Source organism: Salvelinus namaycush, chromosome 24 (assembly GCF_016432855.1).
Source record: "Salvelinus namaycush isolate Seneca chromosome 24, SaNama_1.0, whole genome shotgun sequence".
NCBI lineage: Eukaryota > Metazoa > Chordata > Actinopteri > Salmoniformes > Salmonidae > Salvelinus > Salvelinus namaycush.
Window position 1 is genome coordinate 16,689,818 of NC_052330.1, and position 23,039 is coordinate 16,712,856.

The window sequence follows — 23,039 nt, forward strand, 5'->3', positions numbered from 1 at the left end:
CAGTCACTGCTGCAGGTACCAGTCCATAAATGGACCCATCTCAACCTGGAATCTAAGGTCATGGCATTTGTGGCAAATTTTGGCAAAGGTTGTAATTTGGGGTGTATCTATGAAATGCCCAAATGAAAAATAAAACTATGGAATGATTATCAAACAATTACAAGTGAGTTTTTTCAATCTATTTTGTTTGTCCTCACAATTTCAGAGTTGCCTAAAGGCCAACTAGACCCTTCAACTGAGTGACCTTGAACTCACTAACTGACGTTACACACAATCAAGTCTATGCCTCTGAAGACTTCCCTGTACTTAAAATCGGCCACCATGCGCTGGCCCCGCAAGCAGAAGCGCCGTGAGCTGCTGTCAGTCAACATGATCAGCCTACCACTGGGCGACTTCCGTCACCTCTCCCACATCGGATTGGATGCCCACGGTGATACCTTCGGCGACCTCACAGCCTTCCACCGGACTGGTAGTCTCATCCTCCACAGCTCTCAAAGCCACCAGGACCTCTACTCCAAAGGGATCGCCCCACCCCCACCCAAGCCCCCACGACTCCTCAGCCCAGAAGAGATGGATGCGCAGTCCGCCGAAACCAGAACCCTTCCCCAGGCTTTCAGGCACAATAAGTGCCACTCCCTGCCTTTACTGGATGATGTGGAGCATGATGGGTTGTACCAACAAGAGGAAGTAAAGCAGGAAGAGGAGGGAGGGTTAACGATGGGTCCGGATGGATTTGAATTGAACGCGGCCCCCCAACAGGTTCCTTGTCCACCAGTGGAGGCCTCTCCAGTGATCGAGGAAGACTCGTCTTTTGCCCTGAACCTTGATCTGGGGCCATCCATACTAGAAGATGTCCTGCAGGTGATGGACCAGCTTTACCAGTGAGACTTTGAGAAGGGTGGCCCTCAGAACAAAATCTATTACAATCATATGTATGAGGGCCTTTCAAGAAACCCAAGACACTGTACCAGACACTGTACACAGGGAGAACTCCAAACTCCTTCCTTTCTAATGGGAATTGAAAGAGGTTGTGCCATGGATGGACAAATGGGCTGAATCATTGTCAACTGTCAGGATGCTAATCGGCACAATTGTTTTCAATCACTGCATACATAGAGGACAGTTTGTATAATATTTCCTTCTTTTGCATGCAATATTATATAATTAGAGGGATATGTCATATCTGGGTCAACGCTTTGGACATTTATCCTTCTCAGGTGAAAGCTCTGTGAGCCAATGACACTCCACTCCACCTGGGTCATGTGACCTAAGGACAGACGATGCCACATATTTGTATCTAGAGGAGACATGTTGTGAAAGGTAAAAAAGACAGACTGTAAACTATGAGACAGACCTGTGAGACAGACATTTGTGACTGAAGCTTGTCTGACAACTTCTGTGGTGAAACACTGAAAGAACACTGGTTGCTTTTTCTTTTCGATGTTTAGGCCTACTATACAGGGATAATGAGAACTAGCACTCCCATAGTATCTAAGTCAGCTACAGTACGACTCACTCGAATGTATACGTATAGAACTATTTCTTGTTTTTCTTACCAAGTACTCAAGGGGAAAGTTCACCAACAGACCTTTATGAATATACTACTGTAGAAGTCTTTATGACATGGTTTATGGCGTGACTGTGAATAGTATCAGCCTATAAAAGTTTCTTCGGAAAAGCAAAGATCACCAACAATCCTTTTCCCATATCATAATATGTTAGATTAAAGTGGAGCATGAACTCTGCCCAGCACAATGAAATCACATTGTGTTTATACTCTATAGAATAAGCTTTCATTTGTGAAATAAAAACCAGAAAGCTAAGATAGTGCTTACTTTTTGCATCTGAGACACTTTATTCTTTAACATCACTGCTACCTCCTGGTGGCCCATTTTGTAACAACTATCACATCCATTTGTCTTTCTACACCACCTGAAGAAGATATTTCACAGCCTTATATTGGCCGGTATGTGCATCTTCATTACTTCATGGTCCAGTGGGTCAATGTCCATTATTTAAATATATTAGTTTTATAAATCTCCCTCAAGCTTTTTGACAGAAACTATCAAGAATAATCCAGAGCAATTTACAGTTGAGTGCCTAATTGTTGTTACTTTTTCGTGCTGATCCCCCATAGGAATCAAACCCAGAACCCTGGCATTGCAAGCACCATGCTCTACCAACTGAGCCACTCGGGACCACACAGCTACTTTGCCCCATTACAAATATACATTTAATAAGATCTATACTCAGTATGGCCATCCATGTTATTAGTATGCTTTCTTTATTTATCACACTCATTTCACTCCCTGTATCCTATGTAGTATCCTCCATTTTGTTCCCTTGACTTTTGTGATTCATGCAATCTCAACAATGGGACTGAGGCACAACCACACCAATTATTGTGTTCTGCATCTGTGTGAGATAACATGAATCAGCTTGTCTGTGGAAGATACACTGTGTTTACCTACTGCTAACCCATTCAAATACACGGCTGTTCTCGACAAGTCTGCCTTTTTTAGCAGACTCTCCTTCACAGGCTTGGTAGAAGCCTGGCTACGGCATAGGTTGTCAGAACCCACGCGGTTTCAAAATCATCCGTTGTGAATGTTGACATGGCCATTGTATTGGAATAATTCATCCAGGCTACTGTCTTATCATCTGGGTTGGCTTAAATAAAGGTAACTGATTGAGGTACCTGATGAAGGGTTATAGTACAGTTTTAACAAATCAAATTGTATTGGTCACATACACATGTTAATGCAGATGTTAATGCGAGTGTAGTGAAATGCTTGTGGTTCTTGTTCCGACAGTGCAGTAATATCTTACAAGTAATCTAACAATTCCACAACAACTACCTAATACACACAAATCTAAAGGGATGGAAAAAGAATATGTACATATGGATGAGCGATGGCCGAGCGGCATAGGTTAGAGGGTATAAGATACAGTATATACAGTTGAAGTCGGAAGTTTACATACACCTTAGCCAAATACATTTAACTCAGTTTTTCACAATTCCTGACATTTAATCCTAGTAAAGATTCCCTGTTTTAGGTCAGTTAGGATCACCACTTTATTTTAAGAATGTGAAATGTCAGAATAATAGTAGTGATTTATTTCCGCTTTTATTTATTTCATCACATTCCCAGTGGGTCAGAAGTTTACATACTCAATTAGTATTTGGTAGCATTGTCTTTAATTTTTTTTTAACTTAGATCAAGTGTTTTGGGTAGCCTTCCACAAGCTTCCCACAATAAGTTTGGTGAAATTTGGCCCATTCCTCCTGACAGAGCTGGTGTAACTGAGTCAGGTTTGTAGGCCTCCTTGCTTGCACACGCTTTTTCAGTTCTTCCCACAAATGTTCTATAGGATTGAGGTCAGGGCTTTGCGATGGCCACTCCAATACCTTGACTTTGTTGTCCTTAAACCATTTGCCACAACTTTGGAAGTATGCTTGCAAGCCTCCCCCTTTTTCCTCCAAACATAACAATGGTCATTATGGCCAAACAGTTCTATTTTTGTTTCATCAGACCAGAGGACATTTCTCCAAAAAGTACAATCTTTGTCCCCATGTGCAGTTGCAAACCGTAATCAGGCTTTTTTATGGCGGTTTTGGAGCAGTGGCTTCTTCCTTGCTGAGCGGCCTTTCAGGTTATGTCGATTATAGGACTCGTTTTACTGTGTATATAGATACTTTTGTACCTGTTTCCTCCAGCATCTTCACAAGGTCCTTTGCTGTTCTGGGATTGATTTGCACTTCTCACACCAAAGTACGTTCATCTCTAGGAGACAGAACACGTCTCCTTCCTGAGCGGTATGAAGGCTGCATGGTCCCATGGTGTTTATACTTGCATACTTTTGTTTGTACAGATGAACGTGGTACCTTCAGGTGTTTGGAAATTGCTCCCAAGGATGAACCAGACTTGTGGAGGTCTACAATTTTTTTTCTGAGGTCTTGGCTGATTCCTTTTGATTTTCCCATGATGTCAAGCAAAGAGGCACTGAGGCACTGAGTTTGAAGGTAGGCCTTGAAATACATCCACAGGTACACTTCCAATTGACTCAAATGATGTCAATCAGCCTATCAGAAGCTTCTAAAGCCATGACATCATTTTCTGGAATTTTCCAAGTTGTTTAAAGGCACAGTCAACTTAGTGTATGTAAACTTCTGACCCACTGGAATTGTGATACAGTGAATTACTAGTGAAATAATCTGTCTGTAAACAATTGTTGGAAAAATTACTTGTGCCATGCACAAAGTAGATGTCCTAACCGACATGCCAAAACTATAGTTTGTTAACAAGAAATTTGCAGAGTGGTTGAAAAACAAGTTTTAATGACTCCAACTTAAGTGATGTAAACTTCCGACTTCAACTGTACATATGAGATGAGTAATGTAAGATATGTAAACATTGTTAAAGTGGCATAATCTAAAGTGACTAGTGATCCATTTATTATAGTGGCCAATGATTTGAGTCTGTATGTAGGCAGCAGCCTCTGAGTTAGTGATTGCTGTTTAACAGACTGATGGCCTTGAGATAGAAGCTGTTTTTCAGTCTCTTTCAGCTTTGATGCAACTGTACTGACCTCGCCTTCTGGATGGTAGTGGGGTGAACAGGCAGCGGCTCGGGTGGTTGTTGTCCTTGATGATCTTTTTGGCCTTCCTGTGTCATCGGGTGCTGTAGCTGTCCTGGAGGGCAGGTAGTTTGCCCCCGGTGATGCACTGTGCAGAGCTCACCATCCTCTGGAGAGCCTTGAGGTTGAGGGCAGTGCAGTTGCCTTACCAGGCGGTGATACATTCCCAACAGGATCCTCTCAATTGTGCATCTGTAAAAGTTTGTCAGGTTTTTAGGTGACAAGCCAAATTTCTTCAGCCTCCTGAAGAACGGGTACATCCTGTTGGAGTTTCTGCCTATAGGATGGCAGGAGCAAAATGGAGTCGTGGTCGGATTTGAGGCTGTTCTGAAGCCAAAAGGGGGAGGGGGTGTTCCTAATGTTTGGTATACTCAGTGTGTGATCGAAGAATGTTGCTCTTATACAGTCTGTAATGGGATCTGTATTTGGAACTTTTGTGCCGAAATCATGAGAAATAATGATTGCAGTAAGCACGACTCAATGTTCACACACCCACGGCTGAAAAATCTATTCAGCTTTTATCAAATTTGGAAGTTAAAGTAGTGTGCCTTTTACAGGCGCATTGACACAAAAGTTCCAAATACAGATCCCATTACAGGCTGTTTAAGAGCAACATTTTCCGATCACACACTGAGTATACCAAACATTAGTAACCCCCCTTTTGGCTTCAGAACAGCCTCAATTCGTTGGGGCATGGACTCTAAAATGTGCCGAAAGCATTTCACAGGGATGCTGGCCCATGTTGACTCCAATGTTTCCCATAGCTGTGTAAAGTTGGCTAGATGTCTTTTGGGTAGTGGACCATTCGTGATACACATGGGACACTGTTGAGCGTGGAAAAACCCAGCTGCGTTGCAGTTCTTGACACAAACCGATGTGTCTGGCACCTACTCCCAACGTTCAAAGGCACTTAAATCTTTTGTTTCGCTCTTTTGTCTTAGCTTTCATCTGGATTCAGCTGGTCAGTCTGTCATGGAAAGAGCAAGTCTTTTTATTGTTTTGTACATTCAGTGTATATGATGGGTAGGACAACCCGATAAAGTTGATATTTGGAGAGTTGTGGTTTTCTGCTGTTACACAGTCTGACTGTGTGATTGACTAACTTTGAACCTGAATCGTCTGTGTCCCAAGACTGTGTTAGCCCGCGGAGCTAAAGCCTAGTGGCCAACTCATTATAATTGATCAGTTTGCTGTTTTAAAGAGAAAGGCAAGGTGCCTAAGTAATCCTATGGTGCTTTGAGGGACATCTTTCTGTAATGCGCATTGAATGGACCCACTCACAACAAACAGATGATCCATTATCCAAACTGGCATTGGCACATTGGTGCATGAGTGAGGTTTACACGGGCAGATACCCTGTAGCAACATGACAGAGTGTAGCCATTGTATGACCCAGCAGAAGATAGCTTCTTCCTGACAAGCTATTATATCATTACAGGTGGGTATCTATCTATGCATGGTTGGCATTCCAATGAGAGGTGGTAATACCAAAAATGCATGTCAGGTATGGAGAGCATGGCCTGCATGATCAGCCATGTGATAAAGACTTGTTTTGAAATGTCTGTTCTCACTTTCCAGTCCTGGGTCCTAGCCTGTGTGTGTATATCTGGAGGGAGGAGGCTTAACATTTTACATAGACCTAAACCCTTCTTTCAATTATTTAACCTATACAACCCATATTTCTCCAGGACAAAAACAATTGCTAGAATATTTTTTCTTGTAGACATTTAAAACTTTTCAAGTGTACATGTAACTGAATATGTAAACACAAGTCTGTACATATAACCTAAAGTAGAACATTTGATTCTGCAAGAAAATAGGTGAATCATACCACAGTATTGAGACATTGAACATCTAACAGGGAGACTGGTCCATTTTACTTCCTTAACATCCAGATGTGTGGGTGAGGAGGCGGAGCTATGTTACTCACTACCATCACAACTTTCGTCACGCCCAGTCACCTAGTCCTGGGTGGTGAAGAGATTTAAGTACCTGGGACCCATCATGGACATCACACTCTCTTTTAATGGAAATTCTAACCAGAAAGGAAGAGAGGCTATAGATTCTTCAAACAACAACCTTTTATTATAAGAATTGCAATTCTGGAGCGGTTAAAAATCCCTCAGTGTACAGAGTTAAGAGCCCAACGAACAAGAGTTGGGTCTCAGCTTTTATAATCTTTGTCTACATGGTAGTTTAGCAGGTGTGTGAGATCATGATGGGAACATAGGGTACAGACAAGTGATGACGCCAGTTTTGTTACTCCTTTCTGCTGATAGAATTGTCACTGCTGCTCAAGCTAGCCTCTGTTCTCTTCATATCTCCACACAACTGTGCCCTTGAAAGATACAAAAATAACAGGATTGACCAGACTGGTCAATGTCAGACGGCCCTTTGTCTTTGGTTGCTTGACTAAGTTACTCGGAAACAAGAGAAGAAAAAACACTAGCTTCTTTTTCCATGAGAGAAACAGACAGTGGAAATGTACAGCTTTAAGGCTCATACAGCGCATGTGCTTAACAAAGTTTGTAATTTTTTCCACCATAGTTTCCTGGCCTGGTACGGTGGTCTGTCAGTGGCTATTAAGGGTATCCTTAGGCGGACTGTGAACCTGGGGTCCAAGCTCTGCGGGCTGCAGTGCAGGGGGCTTCATGGCCTCTGATAAACGGGCAAGGGACAAGGCCAAGTGCATCATAGAGGACCCCACTCACAATCTTGCCCAATGTTTTGAGCTGCTGCCCTTCAGAAGGACATTAAAGGTTCAAATGTTCAGCAAGAATAGGAGCAAGGAGAGTTTAATTCCATCAGCCGTCAAGCTGCTGAACAGTGGGACATAGGACAGATGCAGGGCCAATATGTGGTCGTACAGTAGCCTGCAGGGGCTTTGAATATGTCAAAATGTGTGTTACTTGTGTACTAACTTTCCAGTTTCCCGTACTGCATGTTATATATATTTTGTATTTGTATGCTGTCGTCACAAAAATAATGTCCATGTAAATGGACCATAAGCTGTATCACGGTGTCTCGGGGGGGAGCAAATGTGGCGAACAGTGCACCAGTGTTGTATGGAGGTGCTTGTCGACCTGAGATGCTTCCCGCTGGACAGCTGTATCACGGTGTCGCCATTCTTTCCCGTCCCGTTATTTTATTTCAAGTAGGATAGTAGCCTACACAAGAAATAACGAATATTGATAACCATCTAGATGTCACCTTGATACAGTCTACTCAATGGGGAGTGCATAAATGACAACAATACCGGGACACAGTGTCCTTTTGGTTCCGCTTGCCAAGCACTGTTGTCCCACCACGTGGGAAGTAGCTACCTCGTGTCAGGGTTGCCAGGTCTAGCAACAATTTCTAGCCCAATGGGGGAGGGCGAGAGGGGTGTGTGTGCGTTGAGAGCACTGGTTGAGAGAGTGCTGTAGCAGAGGCATCTGAGTCACGAGACCGCATCATGCAGGGTTGTCTCGTCCCATTACCTCTGAAAACCCACCTACAAGGCCTGCAGGTGGTAAGGGTAGGTAACAACACATCTGCCACGCTGATCCTCAACACTGGGGCACCTCAGGAGTGCGTGCTCAGTCCCCTCCTCTACTCCCTGTTCACTCATGGCTGACTCCAACACCATCATTAAGTTTGCCGACGACACAACAGTGGTAGGCCTGATCACCGACAACGATGAGACAGCCTATAGGGAGGAGGTCAGACACTGCCAGGATAACAACCTCTCCCTCAATGTGATCAAGACAAAGAAGATGATTGTGGACTACAGGAAAAGGAAGACCGAGCACGCCCCCATTCTCATCGACGGGCTGTAGTGGAGCAGGTTCAAGTTCCTTGGTGTCCACATCACCAACAAACTATCATGGTCCAAACACACCAAGACAGTCGTGAAGAGGACATGACAACGCCTATTCCCCCTCCAGGAGAATGAAAGATTTGGCATGGGTCCTCAGATCCTGAAAAATGTATACAGCTGCACCATCGAGAGCATCCTGACTGGTTGCATCACCGCCTGGTATGGCAACTGCTCGGCCTCCGACCGCGAGGCACTACAGAGGGTAATGCGTACGGCCCAGTACATCACTGGGGCCAAGCTTCCTGCCATCCAGGACCTCTTATACCAGGTGGTGTCAGAGGAAGGCCCTAAAAATTGCCAAAGACTCAAGCCACTCTAGTCATAGACTGTTCTCTCTGCTACCTATTTGCTATTTGCATTGTGTCGTGTTGTATGCAAACAAAGTCAAATCCACTGTGCTGATGGGCAGAGGGGTATCCTAAGAAGAAAGCTAGATCTACTCAGGGTTTTCTAAAGCTAACCAGCTTCAGTTAGCTTCACATTCCAGCTCAGGCTTCATCCGTACTACGACCGTGGATATTGCTCGTCCGCCTGCCGCAAACTAGCAGGATTGTAACTAGGCTTGCATGTCGCACATGGCTAGTCGAACTCTGAACCATTAATCCAGGGGCGAGTCAGTGACACATTTTCATTGGTGCCGAATAAAAAATGAAAGAAAAGTTATCTTGCAAATTCAGCAGGTTATGGCGTGAAAGAAGCTTTTAGAAGTGCCCTCTTTATTTTATTACGTATTGTTAATGCCGTCTTTGGAGTGCTTATCAATGCACAAGCACCTTTTTCATCCACTCCTATCTATATATTTTTGTATTAAGTCATACAAAGTTGATACACTGGCTGAAGTTTAAAATGCTTTCTGTCATTACTAAATGTGTAATGTGATATTTTGACAACCGTTTTTTGCCCCCCCCAAAAAACATTTGATTACTAAAATATTTTATCAGTTGTCTTCCTCGAATGAAGGGGATGATGACGCTATCTTTGCAAGAGGGAGGGAATCTGATTTCTTTGGTCCTCAACTCACAGCTCAGCCGTGAGTTAGCCTGCCCTGGAGCAAGTTAGAATAGTTGCCATAGCAATGTACATGGCTAAAAGGTGAGCCCCTTTCGTATGACCGGTTTTCCTGAGTTTAACTCAGAGTTGACCAAAGTTACCTCGCTAAATCGTCAAACCTGCTTTGTATGATACCCCTCTTGTCTGTGTCACTGTCTGTGTTTTTTGCAGTAGGATTGGATAGAGCACAATCACTGCAGGTGATTCAAATCAAAACCCAACCTTAAAGTAAGTCATGATGAACTCACTTACAAAACTCAGTTTTGTACAAGACTGACTTTATTATCAACAAAATTATCCTATTTACAACTTGTACATTTTGACACTGTAATACGTTTCTGACTAATATTGATGCCACATAGCCCGTTTTCTATTTGATAAGTTGTTTTGCCTTCAGTTGTGCTTTAAGCCGCGGCAAAACTCATCATCATGAGGACGTGGCAAGTGACACTTTGCTTCTTGAAAATCCTATATCTTGAAAACTTGACTGCTGATATGCAAAACATTTTGGGACTGTATCAACAGTGGACTAACAAAAAAAGAAATCCACTCAGTTTTCTTTTTCTTTTAACGCAGGACATCAATGACAAACGATGTAAGGAATAATAGCGCCATTTCGTGGCAGCAGGGCTATTACCTAGAGTAGCCAATATTAGGGTGAAAGTCAGTAAGCACACGGACACAACGCATACAAACAACAGTACAACCATCATGACTACTTTTAATTAAAAAAAATAATAATCTGTTTTATTAACTGAAAATGCACAATTATTTGTAACAGTGAAATATGACTCATCCCCTGGCTTTAAAACAGAAGTCCAAACTCTCGTGGCAAGGTAGTTGCATGGTTAGTAACCTCATCCAAAGAGGAAAAGATGAAGTGAGAGATTTTGCTCACACCAAAATCTGTCCAAAATTAGCCCAATTAATTTCTATGGGGTTAATATACCAACCTAGGCGTGTCGCCTGCCTTCCCGCCTTTGGGACAAAAACTCCCATTGTTAGTGCAGAGACATGAGCATCTCGTCATTATACACAGACCTCTGCTTCATCCCCAGGCTATTGCGCACAGCACATATAAGCCTGGGATATTATCAACCACTCAGTGGTAAGAGGTGAGAGGTATTGTTGATTCTTTCTGCTCAGAGGCCAAATGCAAGCACTCCAGCAATCACTGACTGGAAACGAGGATGCTGCTCTCAGATGCAGGCTAGGCCATGTATATGGTCATATGCAGCAGTGTGTAAGGAGGGAGATTCCGAGATGCGAGAAGTGTGCAGAAGGGCATGGGACAAAGGAATGTCTAGTATCGGTGGAAAAAACTGTGTGTCAGTTGGGTACCAATGTTGCTGGGGATCAGAAGTGCCCGGTGTGAGAGAGAGAGGTTGAGGTTGCCAGGGTCAGAGTAGAACAGAAGGTGTCATATGCTGAGGCAGTGATGAGAGTAGAGGATGATGGGTGAATAGTTGGTCTAGGCCAATACAGAGTGATACAAATTTTTACTTCAGTGAGGTTGGCTTCTTAGCATTCATTGCCATGGTTATCACATGTACCGCAGAAATGGAATGTATATCACAGAATTATAGATGTTGTGGTGGAAGCTGCAGAGAAGTATGTCGATGCCTGATGAAGACCTAAGGGTCGAAACGTTAAATAAATATCACCTAGGAGCATGGGCAGCAGTGTGCAGCATTTTCCTTTCTGTTTTCCAAGTATGTGGGTGTACAATGTTTTACTGCAGAAGAGTATAAGGTACCTTTCAATCTACTTCGCTCCATCTATTACCACGTGCCTGTCCTCCCCAATTAAGGCGCCACCAACCTGTGGTGTAGGGTTTTTGTATCACAAAACGTAACGTGATCGACCACACACTCCCGCACAGTAGGCGGCGGCATGCACAAACAAAATGTGCAAGCGCCATGATATCAAAGAAGAACCACTTAAAGTTGTCCTGGTTGATGCATGCAATGTCTGAGCAGGGGAACGCGACCAAAGTCTGATTTGGAGAACAGCGCTGCAAGGTTTGGCTAGTGTATTTCTACCAAAACGCGCGCACACAGGAATTGTAGGAAATTGGCTACTACAAAAAGTTACCTTCGATTCGCTGTGGAATTCGAGCAGTTGAAGGGATAAGTACGGTAAGAGTAACACACGTTTTGTGAGTAGGGCGAAATTGGTCTGTAATTTGTTAAACTCATGCACTTGAACGAAGAAAAGGACTACATCACTCGCAAATAACTTTTTGTCCAACATACAGTAACATTGTATGCTGTATCATGATACACATTGTATTGTCTTGTAAGTTATTGTCTTGTAAGTTACCAGCAACAGTACTACACTACATGACCAGAAGTATGTGGACACCTGCTGAACATCTCCATTCCAAAATCATGAGCATTAATATAGAGTTAGTCCCCCCTTTGCTGCTATAACAGCCTCCACTCTTCTGGGAAGGCTTTTCCCTAGATGTTGGAAAATTGCTGCAGGGAGCTCGTGCACTGATGTTGAGTGATTAGGCCTGGCTCGCAGTCAGCATTCCAAAGGTGTTCGATGGGGTTGAGGTCAGGCCAGTTAAGTTCTTTCACACCAATCTAGACAAACCGTTTGTTTGGACCTCGCTTTGTGTACAGGGCCATTGTCATGCTGAAACAAAGGGCCTTCCACAAAGTTGGAAGTACAGAATCATCTAGAATGTCATTGTATGCTGTAGTGTTAAGATTTCCTTTCACTGGAACTAAGGGGCCTTGCCCGAACCATGAAAACAGTCCCACACCATTATTACTCCGCATTATGCATTGGGGAAGGGAGTGTTCTCCTGGCATCTGCCAAACCCAGATTTGTTCGTTGGCCTGCCAGATGGTGAAGTGTGATTCATCACCCCAGAGAACGCGTTTCCACTGCTCCAGTCCAATTGCGGCGAGCTTTATACCACTCCAGCCTACGCTTGGCATTGCACATGGTGATCTTAGGCTTGTGTGCGGCTACTTGGCAATGGAAACCCACTTCATTAAGCTCCCAACATACAGTTCTTGTGCTGAAGTTGCTTCGAGGCAGTTTGAAACTCGGTAGTGAGTGTTGCAACCGGCTAGAAATTTGACGAACTGACTTGTTGGAAAGGTGGCATCCTATGACGGTGCCGTATTGAAAGTCACTGAGTTCTTCAGTAAGGCCATTCTACTGCCAATGTTTGTCTATGGAGATTGCATGTCTGTGTGGGTGAAATAGTTAACTCCTAATTTGAAGGGGTGTCCACATACTTTTGGAAATATAGTGTGTCTAATAGACACCTGGATTCAGGCTATGGTGCATATACATTAGAAATATAAGTGGGTTATGTCCACTGAAATCTAGTGCAGGGATGGGCTACTTTGATGTGGGTGCGTGTCACAAATTCTGAACTCATTAGGGGCTGCAGTGGCTCGCGGGTCTGCTTACCCATATCCACAAATGCAGTCAACTGATTTGTGAAATCAATCCATTTGTGCAGTTAAACTGCTTCGCTCTCCTTTTGGGTGCCCAAAGCGAGATTTGGTTGTTTGTTTTTTAAAGTAAATATTCTGTAATGCTACACTTTTTGCCATGGGGCATAGAGACAATGTTGCAATTTTTACAACATTTCCTACAGTTCAACACATTTTGCCATGACTGTTGCTGTGTTACTATGAGGGTGACTAACAAATTCAATGGGGGCCCCCTGGAGGTCACGGCCCCTGGGCACGTGTTTAGATAGTATAGCCAGCTAACTTACAATCTCAAAATTGTTATTGACTGACAACTAGAAACTGCTGGTGCACAACCAATTTAGAAATTGCACTTTGTGTATTCTATTATTGTAGCTCTCAAAAGTAAGTTGAGCCCTCGACTGAGTACCTAACGGTACTCGGTAGTGAGTGTTGCAACCGGGCAGACCCTGCTCTAGGAGGACTAATTTGTGCCCATGGCCATGTATTGTTTACAACTGTTGGTGATGGTCAGTGCTACCATGGCATTACCCACCTCATTCACAACTTATGACAGGCTGGTGTTTTCTACAGCACACGGGAACACATTGCATTAGACGAGAAGAGGTGTGTGTGTGTGTGGCCGTGTGTTTACGCTGTACTGTATGCAGTTGCTCACACCCATGCATTCTGTGAACAAAAATAAAACACTGTTGGCCCTCGGCTTTGCATTTTTTCTGACACACAAATACAGCCAATTTAGATAAATTGTGTAGAACCAAAGACAAAGGGAGGAAAGAATGAGAAAAGGCCCATTAGTTTAGAATGAATTTGGTTGGTTGAAGCTGGCTATATTCCTCATTTACATAGCGATTGTATTTTAGTGAGTTCCCAAGACTAAATTGATGTTAGCACATTTTGAGAGGATGATTTTTGTTGTGTTGGCATTGTGAAGCTGACTAACTGCTGACTGGGTCCCAGAGGGTGATGGCCTGGATTTAAAGGGAAGAGGAACTGCTAGTGGAGATTCTCTGCTGACAGAGGTGAATGCAGCTAACTAGGGAGGTCAACAACTGTTTACGTATGTTACTGCACCAGATATGAGACTGCTATAAACCATTCCTATGCTGACATCCCTAGTTATTCAGGAAAGCTCAATGTGCGCGCTGCCTCCTCTCCCCTCCTAGTGGCTATTTCATGCGTACCTAGAATGCTTCAGTAGAACACGTTTTTGATTGGGGGAGGGAAGAATTCGCTCAGTGATTCCAACGATGGCTATCCTTCACAATATTTGTAGTATGGATGCTGCTGTTTACTTGAATTAGAATAACTTTTTTTATAGTCATTGTCTCTGGTGTGGACGGCCCTGTTAGAAGTCACATCACATAGCTAAGAGCCTTGTTCCTTATTTCACATGACCCAAGGAAGATTCTCTCTGCCAGGGTCATGCTGGTCTAGCATTTCTCAAAAGTGCTGGCTAATGATAATCTTGACAGGAATTTGTGAGACCATATGTTGACACATGCACATTTGTGGCCTGCTGGAGGTCATTTTGCAGGGCTCTGGCAGTGCTCCTCCTTGCACAAAGGTGGAGGTAGTGGTCCTGCTGCTGGGTTGTTGCCCTCCTACGGCCTCCTCCACGTCTCCTGATGTACTGGCCTGTCTCCTGGTAGCGCCTCCATGCTCTGGACACTACGCTGACAGACACAGCAAACCTTCTTGCCACAGCTCGCATTGATGTGCCATCCTGGATGAGCTGCACTACCTGAGCCACTTGTGTGGGTTGTAGACTCCGTCTCATGCTACCACTAGAGTGAAAGCACCGCCAGCATTCAAAAGTGACCAAAACATCAGCCAGGAAGCATAGGAACTGAGAAGTGGTCTGTGGTCACCACCTGCAGAACCACTCCTTTATTGGGGGTGTCTTGCTAATTGCCTATAATTTCCACCTTTTGTCTATTCCATTTGCACAACAGCATGTGAAATTTATTGTCAATCAGTGTTGCTTCCTAAGTGGACAGTTTGATTTCACAGAAGTGTGATTGACTTGGAGTTACATTGTGTTTAAGTGTTCCCTTTATTTTTTTGAGCAGTATATATATAAATAAACCCAGCAAAAAAAACATCCTCTCCCTGTCAACTGTTTTATTTTCAGCAAACTTAACAAGTGTAAATATTTGTATGCACATAAGAGTCAACAATTGAGACATTAACTGAACAAGTTACACAAACATGTGACTAACAGAAATGGAATAACGTGTCCCTGAACAAAGGGGGGGTCTAAATCAAAAGTGACAGTCAGTTTCTGGTGTGGCCACCAGCTGCATTAAGTACTGCAGTGCATCTCTTCCTCATGGACTGCATCAGAATTGCCAGTTCTTGTTGTGAGATGTTACCCCACACTTCCACCAAGGCACCTGCAAGTTCATGGATGTTTCTGGGGGGAATGGCCCTAGCTCTCACCCTCCAATCCAACAGGTCCCAGATGTGCTAAATGGGATTGAGATCCGGGCTCTTCGCTGGCCATGGCAGAACCCTGACATTCCTGTCTTGCAGGAAGTCATGCACAGAACGAGCAGTATGGCTGGTGGCATTGTCATGCTGGAGGGTCATGTCAGGATGAGCCTGCAAGAAGGGTACCACATGAGGGAGGAGGATGTCTTCCCTGTAACGCACAGCGTGGAGCTTTCCTGCAATGACGACAAGCTCAGCCCGATGATGCTGTGACACACTGCCCCAGACCATGACGGACCCTCCACCTCCAAATCGTATCCGCTCCAGAGTACAGGCCTCGGTGTAACGCTCATTTCTTCGACGATAAATGCGAATCCTACCATCACCCCATGTGAGACAAAACCGTGACTTGTCAGTGAATAGCACTTTTTGCCAGTCCTGTCTGGTCCAGCGACGGTGGGTTTGTGCCCATAGGTGACGTTGTTGCTAGTGATGTCTGATGAGGACCTGCCTTACAACAGGTCTACAAGCCCTGTGTCCAGCCTATTGTGTAAAGTCTGGGCACTGATGGAGGGATTGTGTGTTCCTGGTGTAACTATGGCAGATGTTGTTGCCATCCTGTACACTGCGAGGATGATCAGCTGTCCGTCCTGTCTCCCTGTAGTGCTGTCTTAGGCGTCTCACAGTACGGACGTTGAAATTTATTGCCCTGGCCACATCTGCAGTCCTCATGCCTCCTTGCAGCATGCCTAAGGCACGTTCACGCAGAAGAGCAGGGACCCTGGGCATCTTTCATTTGGTGTTTTTCAGTCAGTAGAAAGGCCTCTTTAGTGTCCTAAGTTTTCATAACTGTGACCTTAATTGCCTACCGTCTGTAAGCTGTTAGTGTCTTAACGACTGTTCCACAGGTGCATCTTCATTAATTGTTTGGGTCATTGAACAAGCATGGGAAACAGTGTTTTTAAACCCTTTACAATGAAGATATGTGAAGTTATTTGGATTATCTTTGAAAGACAGGGACCTGAAAAAGGGATGTCTTTTTTGCTGAGTTTATATTCATATGGGCTATTTTCAGCCCTTTCCTGGGTAGCTTATCAGAGAGACAAAATATGGAAAAGAGGAAACGAAGCTAGAGAATTTACATTCAGCGGTCCATTACTCAGTTGGTGTGTTTAAGTGTGTGTGTGTGCTGCGGTTGCGAAGCTACGAACCTCTATGATTTCATTTAGTCAGTTCTACCACCTCAACATTGCCAAATTTAAATGGGGTTAATGTAAAGTTCAGCTTCAGTCCACAGGGGGGCACTCTGTCACTGTCAAAATACTTGCTTCAGTCAGAAGAGATTGTCTCAGCTAGCTAGCCAGCAAAGCTAGCTACAGAAACAAAACCCATCAAATACACTTGCTGGAAATGAACACTTTTCCTAATACCATGACTTATGTCAATGTCCTTAGCTTACCAATTCACTAAATGTACTGTTAAATAACTGACACCCAATAGCTTAAAGAGCGACTGCCTTTTAAATAAACAACAAATCCCTTAAATGGCCTGTGGCATTGATATGAGTCAGTTTTATTCTAGTGTAAATAGGATAATTGTGGTCATAAAGTCGGTCTTGTTTGGAACATCCATGCGTCACAACGGGTACATTCTAAGGTTGGGTTTTGATTTGACGATGTCCATTTTCCCACTAACATGGGCTGAACAGCTGCAGTGATTGCTCTCTATCCAATAGCATAGACATGGTCAGCAGCTCTGACTGTTTACATAAGACAACACCTCACACCACAGTGTCTCATGGGGGATAAACATCATTAATCAGTCAGGAATCACACCTCCAAGACTGAAGTCTTGTTTTTTCCCTAATGAGCAACAGGAAAAACACACTTGCTTATCGGCCTGTTCAGTGGCTCTCTTAGGATGCTGAGCGCTAATGCTAGCTTATTAACATTAGCCAACCAGTATGCTGATGGAGACTAGTGTTAGCTACCACTGACTTTGCAGTAACTGCTGCTGCTCCTGCTGCACATTGATTTTCTGGTTCTACCCCTTCCACCACATTCACAGCTGCCTGCTCGTGCTCAACCTGCTTTTTTTGCTTCCCTTTCGGAAGAAGTTCTGATAATCCATATTTGCTCTGTGCTATACTGACTGTGACAGGCATTTTGCTGAATGATGACATTGACATCTAACCGGTGCTTTGGGAGAGGTGTCAAGGGACCATGAGCGGTCCACTGCCTTGTGACATCTTGACCAATCACAACAGGTACCGCATCACTCCACGAGCTTCTTGCAGGTTTCCACTTGATAACACAGCCACAAAGTCAACATGGGGGGGATTGCTTTTTGGTCTTTAATTCAAGGTTAGCGGTTTGGTTTAAAATCAGATTTTAAGAAGATGAGTTGTAGAAATGGGCAGGGTTTAGCCATAATCAGGACTTTGGCTGTAACTAGTGACAACCCTACTACTGCCTAGAGCAGATTATTGTTGTCAATGTGTTTGTAAAACGTTTTAATATACTGCATAATGCAAGTGATGTGTGGTAATGGAAACTCCTATCCTATGGCTGGTGGACCATTTTTAATACACAAACTGAGTGTGGAAAAACCCAGCAGCGTTGCAGTTCTCGACAAAACGGTGCGCCTGGTGACTACCATACCCTGTTCACAGGCATGTAAATCTTTTGTCTTGCCAATTCACCCTCTGAATGGCACACATACACAATCTGTCTCAAGGTTTAAATGCTACTTTAACTTGTCTCATCCCCTTCATCTACCCTGATGGAAGTGGATTTAACAAGTGACATCAATAAGGGATCAAAGCTTTCACCTGGTCAGTCCATGTCATGGAAAGAGCAGGTCTTAATGTGCTGTATTTACACTACCGTTCAAAAGTTTGGGGTCACTTAGAAATGTCCTTGTTTTTGAAAGAAAAGTACTTTGTCATTTTTTTCTTTTTTAATGACATCAAATTGATCAGAAATACAGTGTAGACATTATTAATGACTTGTAGCTAGAAAATGCATTTTTTTTTCATGGAATATCTACCAAGGCCCATTATCAGCAACCATCACTCCTGTGTTGTAACCAGAATGGATAGAGGAGTGGGAGGCCCCGGTGCACAACTGAGCAAGAGGACAATTACATTAGTGTCTAGTTTGAGAAACAGACACCTCACAAGTCCTCAACTGGCAGATTCATTAAACAGTACCAGCAAAACACCAGTCTCAACGTCAACAGTGAAGAGGCGACTCCAGGATGCTGGCCTTCTAGGCAGAGTTGCAAAGAAAAAGCCATATCTCAGACTGGCCAACAAAAATAAAATATTAAGATCGCCAAAAGAACACAGAGGAACTCTGCCTAGAAGGCCAGCATCCCGGAGTCGCCTTGTCACTGACATTGAGACTGGTGTTTTTATCAGGCAGGTGTTTTTTGGAAATGGATACCCTGCTTTTACTACCTCCCAACTTTCATGTGTGTCTTCCAATCATATTTTGTAGTTCCTCTGAATCCAACCAATACATAATTTAGACTTATTTTTAAATGTTCTTTCTATTGTCGGTCTGTTTTCCACTCGTGTCACAACCCAAACATTGTACCCTTTTTCTCTAGCTCCCTTATTTTCGGTTGCTATGTCAGCCAAGGCATCCAAAGGGAAGTGGGGGGCCCTGAAGGAGCACCTGACCAGCAGCCCCCCCGACCGAGATGCTCACCTGGAGGCCAACTTGGAGAACTCAGTTCCAGAGCTATGCATACGACTGCTACAGGTACCCACAGTGGTCAACTACTCAGGGGTGCGGAGGCGTCTGGAGGGGAGTGACCAGGAATGGATGGTGCAGTTCCTGGAGCTCAATGGACTGGATCTGCTGATGGAGGCCCTGCAGAGGCTTTCTGGCCGGGGGTGTGCCCGCATCGCTGACGCCCTCCTCCAGCTCACTTGTGTGGCCTGTGTGAAGGCAGTGATGAACTCCTCAGCTGGGCTGCACTTTATACTGGACAATGAGGGATACGTCAGGACCCTGTCACAAGGTGAGAAAGAAGGCTAGTAAGCGGGGTGGCAAAGGAGCATGGGAGGAGGTGAACTTGTCTTGTCTGTCTGTCCGTTGGGACATGATCTCTGTTTTGATTGGCAGCCCTGGACACGTCCAACACCATGGTAAAGATGCAGGTGTTTGAGCTGCTGGCGGCCCTCGCCCTGTTTAACCCACAGGGACACCACCTGGCCATGGATGCCCTGGAGCACTATAAAGTAAGGCAACCTTTTTAGCCTTTTTTCATACAGCATAACATCATAAATGTACATAGAAAAATTATAATTATAGTCATTGTTCACTTTCAAAGCAATTGTCAGCTTGAAGCAGCATTGATGCCCCATGTGTTCATGCAAAGTATTAAAGGGAGGTTTATGGAAATATATTTTCCCTCATCTAAGGGACAGAACCTATTTTAGATAAGACATCTTCTGCTCCCTTGTCATGAATTTTGGATGATAACCATAAGTAATCTTTATAACTGTCTCTGACAGAGTGTGAATATGCAGCAGTACCGCTTCAGCGTCGTCATGAATGAGCTGCATGCGACTGACAACGTTCCGTACATGGTCGTCCTCATGAGTGTGGTCAACGTGATCATTTTCGGAGCAGAGGACCTGAGGAAGAGGGACAAACTACGCAAAGAGTTCATCGGTATCACTCCCTCTTAACCATGCTTTTTCAAAACTCATGTAATAGAGAAACACAGGTTTTGGTGTGAATAGGAGATGAAGCCCCTCATTGTCTCTTGAGAGAGGTTTCAATTGCCATGTGTACAGTACCAGTCAAAGGTTTGGACTCAACTACTCATTCCAGGGTTTTTCTTTATTTTTACTGTTTTCTACTTTGTAGAATAGTGAAGACATCAACTATGAAATAACACCTATGGAATCATGTAGTAACCAAAAAAGTGTTAAACAAATCAAAATATATTTGATTCTTCAAAGTAGCCACCCTTTGACTTGACAGCTTTGCACACTTGGCATTCTCTCATTCGGCTTCATGAGGTAGTCACCTGAAATGCATATCAATTAACAGGTGTGCCTTGTTAAAAATATATTTGTAATTTCTTTCCTTAATGCGTTGGAGCCAATCAGTTGTTGTGACAAGGTAGGGTTGGTATACAGAAGATAGCCCTATTTGGTGAAAGACCAAGTCCATATTTTGGCAAGAACAGCTCAAATAAGCAAAGACAAACGACAGTTAATCATTACTTTAACACATGAAGGTCAGTCAATCCAGAAGAATTTCTCAAGAACTTTGAAAGTTTCTTCAAGTGCAGTCGCAAAAACCATCCAGCGCTATGATGAAACTGGCTCTCATGAGGACCGCCACAGGAAAAGTAGACCAAGAGTTTCCTCTGCTGCAGAGGATACGTTCATTAGAGTTAGCAGCCTCAAATTGCAGCCCAAATAAATGCTTTGAAGAGTTAAAGTAGCAGACACATCTCAACATTAACTGTTCAGAGGAGAACGCGTGAATCAGACCTTCGTGGTTGAATTGCTGCAAAGAAACCACTACTAAAGGACACCAATAATAACAAATGACATGCTTGGATCAAGAAACATGAGCAATGGACCTTAGACCGGTGGAAATCTGTCCTTTAGTCTGAGTCCAAATTCAAGATTTTTGGTTCCAACCGCTGTGTCTTTGTGAGACTCCAAGTAGGTGAACGGATCATCTCTGCATGTGTATTTCCCACCGTAAAGCATGGAGGTGTTATGGTGTGGGGGTGCTTTGCTGGTGACACTGTCTGTGATTTTATTTAGAATTCAAGGCACACTTAACCAGCATGGCTACCACAGCATTCTGCAGTAATATGCCATCCCATCTGGTTTGGGCTTAATTGTTTTTCATCAGGACAATGACCCAACACACCTCCAGGCTGTGTAAGGGCTATTTTTGTACATTTAAAAAAAAATATATATTTAAATTTTACTCCCTTTTCTCCCCAAGTTCGTCGTATCCAATTGTTAGTAATTACTATCTTGTCTCATCGCTACAACTCCCGTACGGGCTCGGGAGAGACGAAGGTCGAAAGCCATGCGTCCTCTCGAAACACAACCCAACCAAGCCGCACTGCTTCTTAACACAGCGCGCCTCCAACCCGGAAGCCAGCCGCACCAATGTGTCGGAGGAAACACCGTGCACCTGGCCACCTCAGTTAGCGCGCACTGCGCCCGGCCCGCCACAGGAGTCGCTGGTGCGCGATGAGACAGGGACGCTAGGCCAATTGTGCGTTGCCCCACGGACCTCCCGGTCGCGGCCGGCTGCGACAGAGCCTGGGCGCGAACCCAGAGTCTCTGGTGGCACAGCTAACACTGCGATGCAGTGCCTTAGACCACTGCGCCACCCGGGAGGCCCGTGTAAGGGCTATTTAACCAAGAATGAGCGTGATGGAGTGCTCCATCAGATGACCTGACCTCCACCATCACCCGTCCTCAACCCAATTGAGATGGTTTGGGATGAGTTGGACCGCAGAGTGAAGGAAAAGCAACCAACAAATGCTCAGCATATGTCGGAACTCCTTCAAGACTGTTGGAAAAGCATTCCAGGTGAAGCTGGTTGAGAGAATGCCAAGTGTGCAAAGCTGTCATCAAGTCAAAGGGTGGCTATTTTGAAGAATCTCAAATATATTTTGATTTAACACAAAAAAAAAAGTTACTACATGATTCTATATGTTTCATTTCAGAGTTTTGATGTCTTCACTTATTCTACAATGTAGAAAATATAATTGGAAAAACCCTTGAATGAGTAGGTGTCCATACTTTTGACTGGTACTGTATGTCTAATTGACGTGGAAACAGTCAAGGAGAGGCTTAAGGAGTGTCTCTTACAAGCTAGGATCCGTAGTTGCTACATACATTTTTGGACTTAATAATGATTTATATATATATATATATATATATATATACCCATTTGATTCTTGAAGAATATAGCTTAGTTTAACTGTCGTACCCCATCAGAACCCAAAATATAAGCTTGTTTTACACCAATGTTTGTCAAACACTGTATAGCCTCAACATGGTTAAAATCATAATTTTGTTATCATGGATGGTCAGTTTCTGCATCCATAGCTCTATGAATTTTTGTGGTTACAGTTCTCCAGGCCCATCCTCAGCTTTTTACCAAAAGCTTTATTTTTGTTTGAATTAAGGACTCTAGCTTTAAAGATCAACCTTGCACAAATTGATTACTACTATCAATAAGTACCACACCAGTGCTTACTTGGTGTGGTGTTACATATGTTGCAAAAATAAATCATGACGATTTAGATATTGCAATCGTTATAAGCAATGACTTGAATACAGGAAGTGGAGATGGACATGTCAAACTGGTTACTGGTTGAACTTAGCTGTGCCATTCTTTGTCTCCCAGGGCTTCAATTACTACAATTACTTCCAAAACTTAGGTAAGTTGAGTCTCTCTTCTTTTTTTCCATGATTTTGGATTCATTTCAAATATTTCACGCATCTGAACTTTTTGTAAATTAGCAAATGCTTTGTTCTGCACTGCACATTTTCTTTCACACTGCGACTTGTTTTATCCTGTGGAAATACATATTTG

The 23,039-nt window shown here is 43.7% G+C and overlaps 2 protein-coding genes across 2 annotated transcripts; both read left to right on the forward strand.

Annotated features, from left to right (window-relative positions):
* The first annotated feature begins 282 nt into the window (after positions 1-282).
* On the forward strand, positions 283-885 carry LOC120019305 (cdc42 effector protein 3-like). Its single transcript, XM_038962606.1, has one exon. It carries the CDS (start codon positions 283-285, stop codon positions 883-885), a length of 603 nt encoding a protein of 200 aa, XP_038818534.1.
* Positions 886-19,066: 18,181 nt separating this feature from the next.
* Positions 19,067-22,888, forward strand: LOC120019019 (inverted formin-2-like). Its single transcript, XM_038962207.1, has 4 exons — positions 19,067-19,470; positions 19,575-19,690; positions 19,967-20,126; positions 22,851-22,888. The coding sequence occupies exons 1-4, from the start codon at positions 19,074-19,076 to the stop codon at positions 22,886-22,888; spliced, it is 711 nt and encodes a 236-aa protein (XP_038818135.1). The 5' UTR covers positions 19,067-19,073.
* Positions 22,889-23,039: the final 151 nt, after the last annotated feature.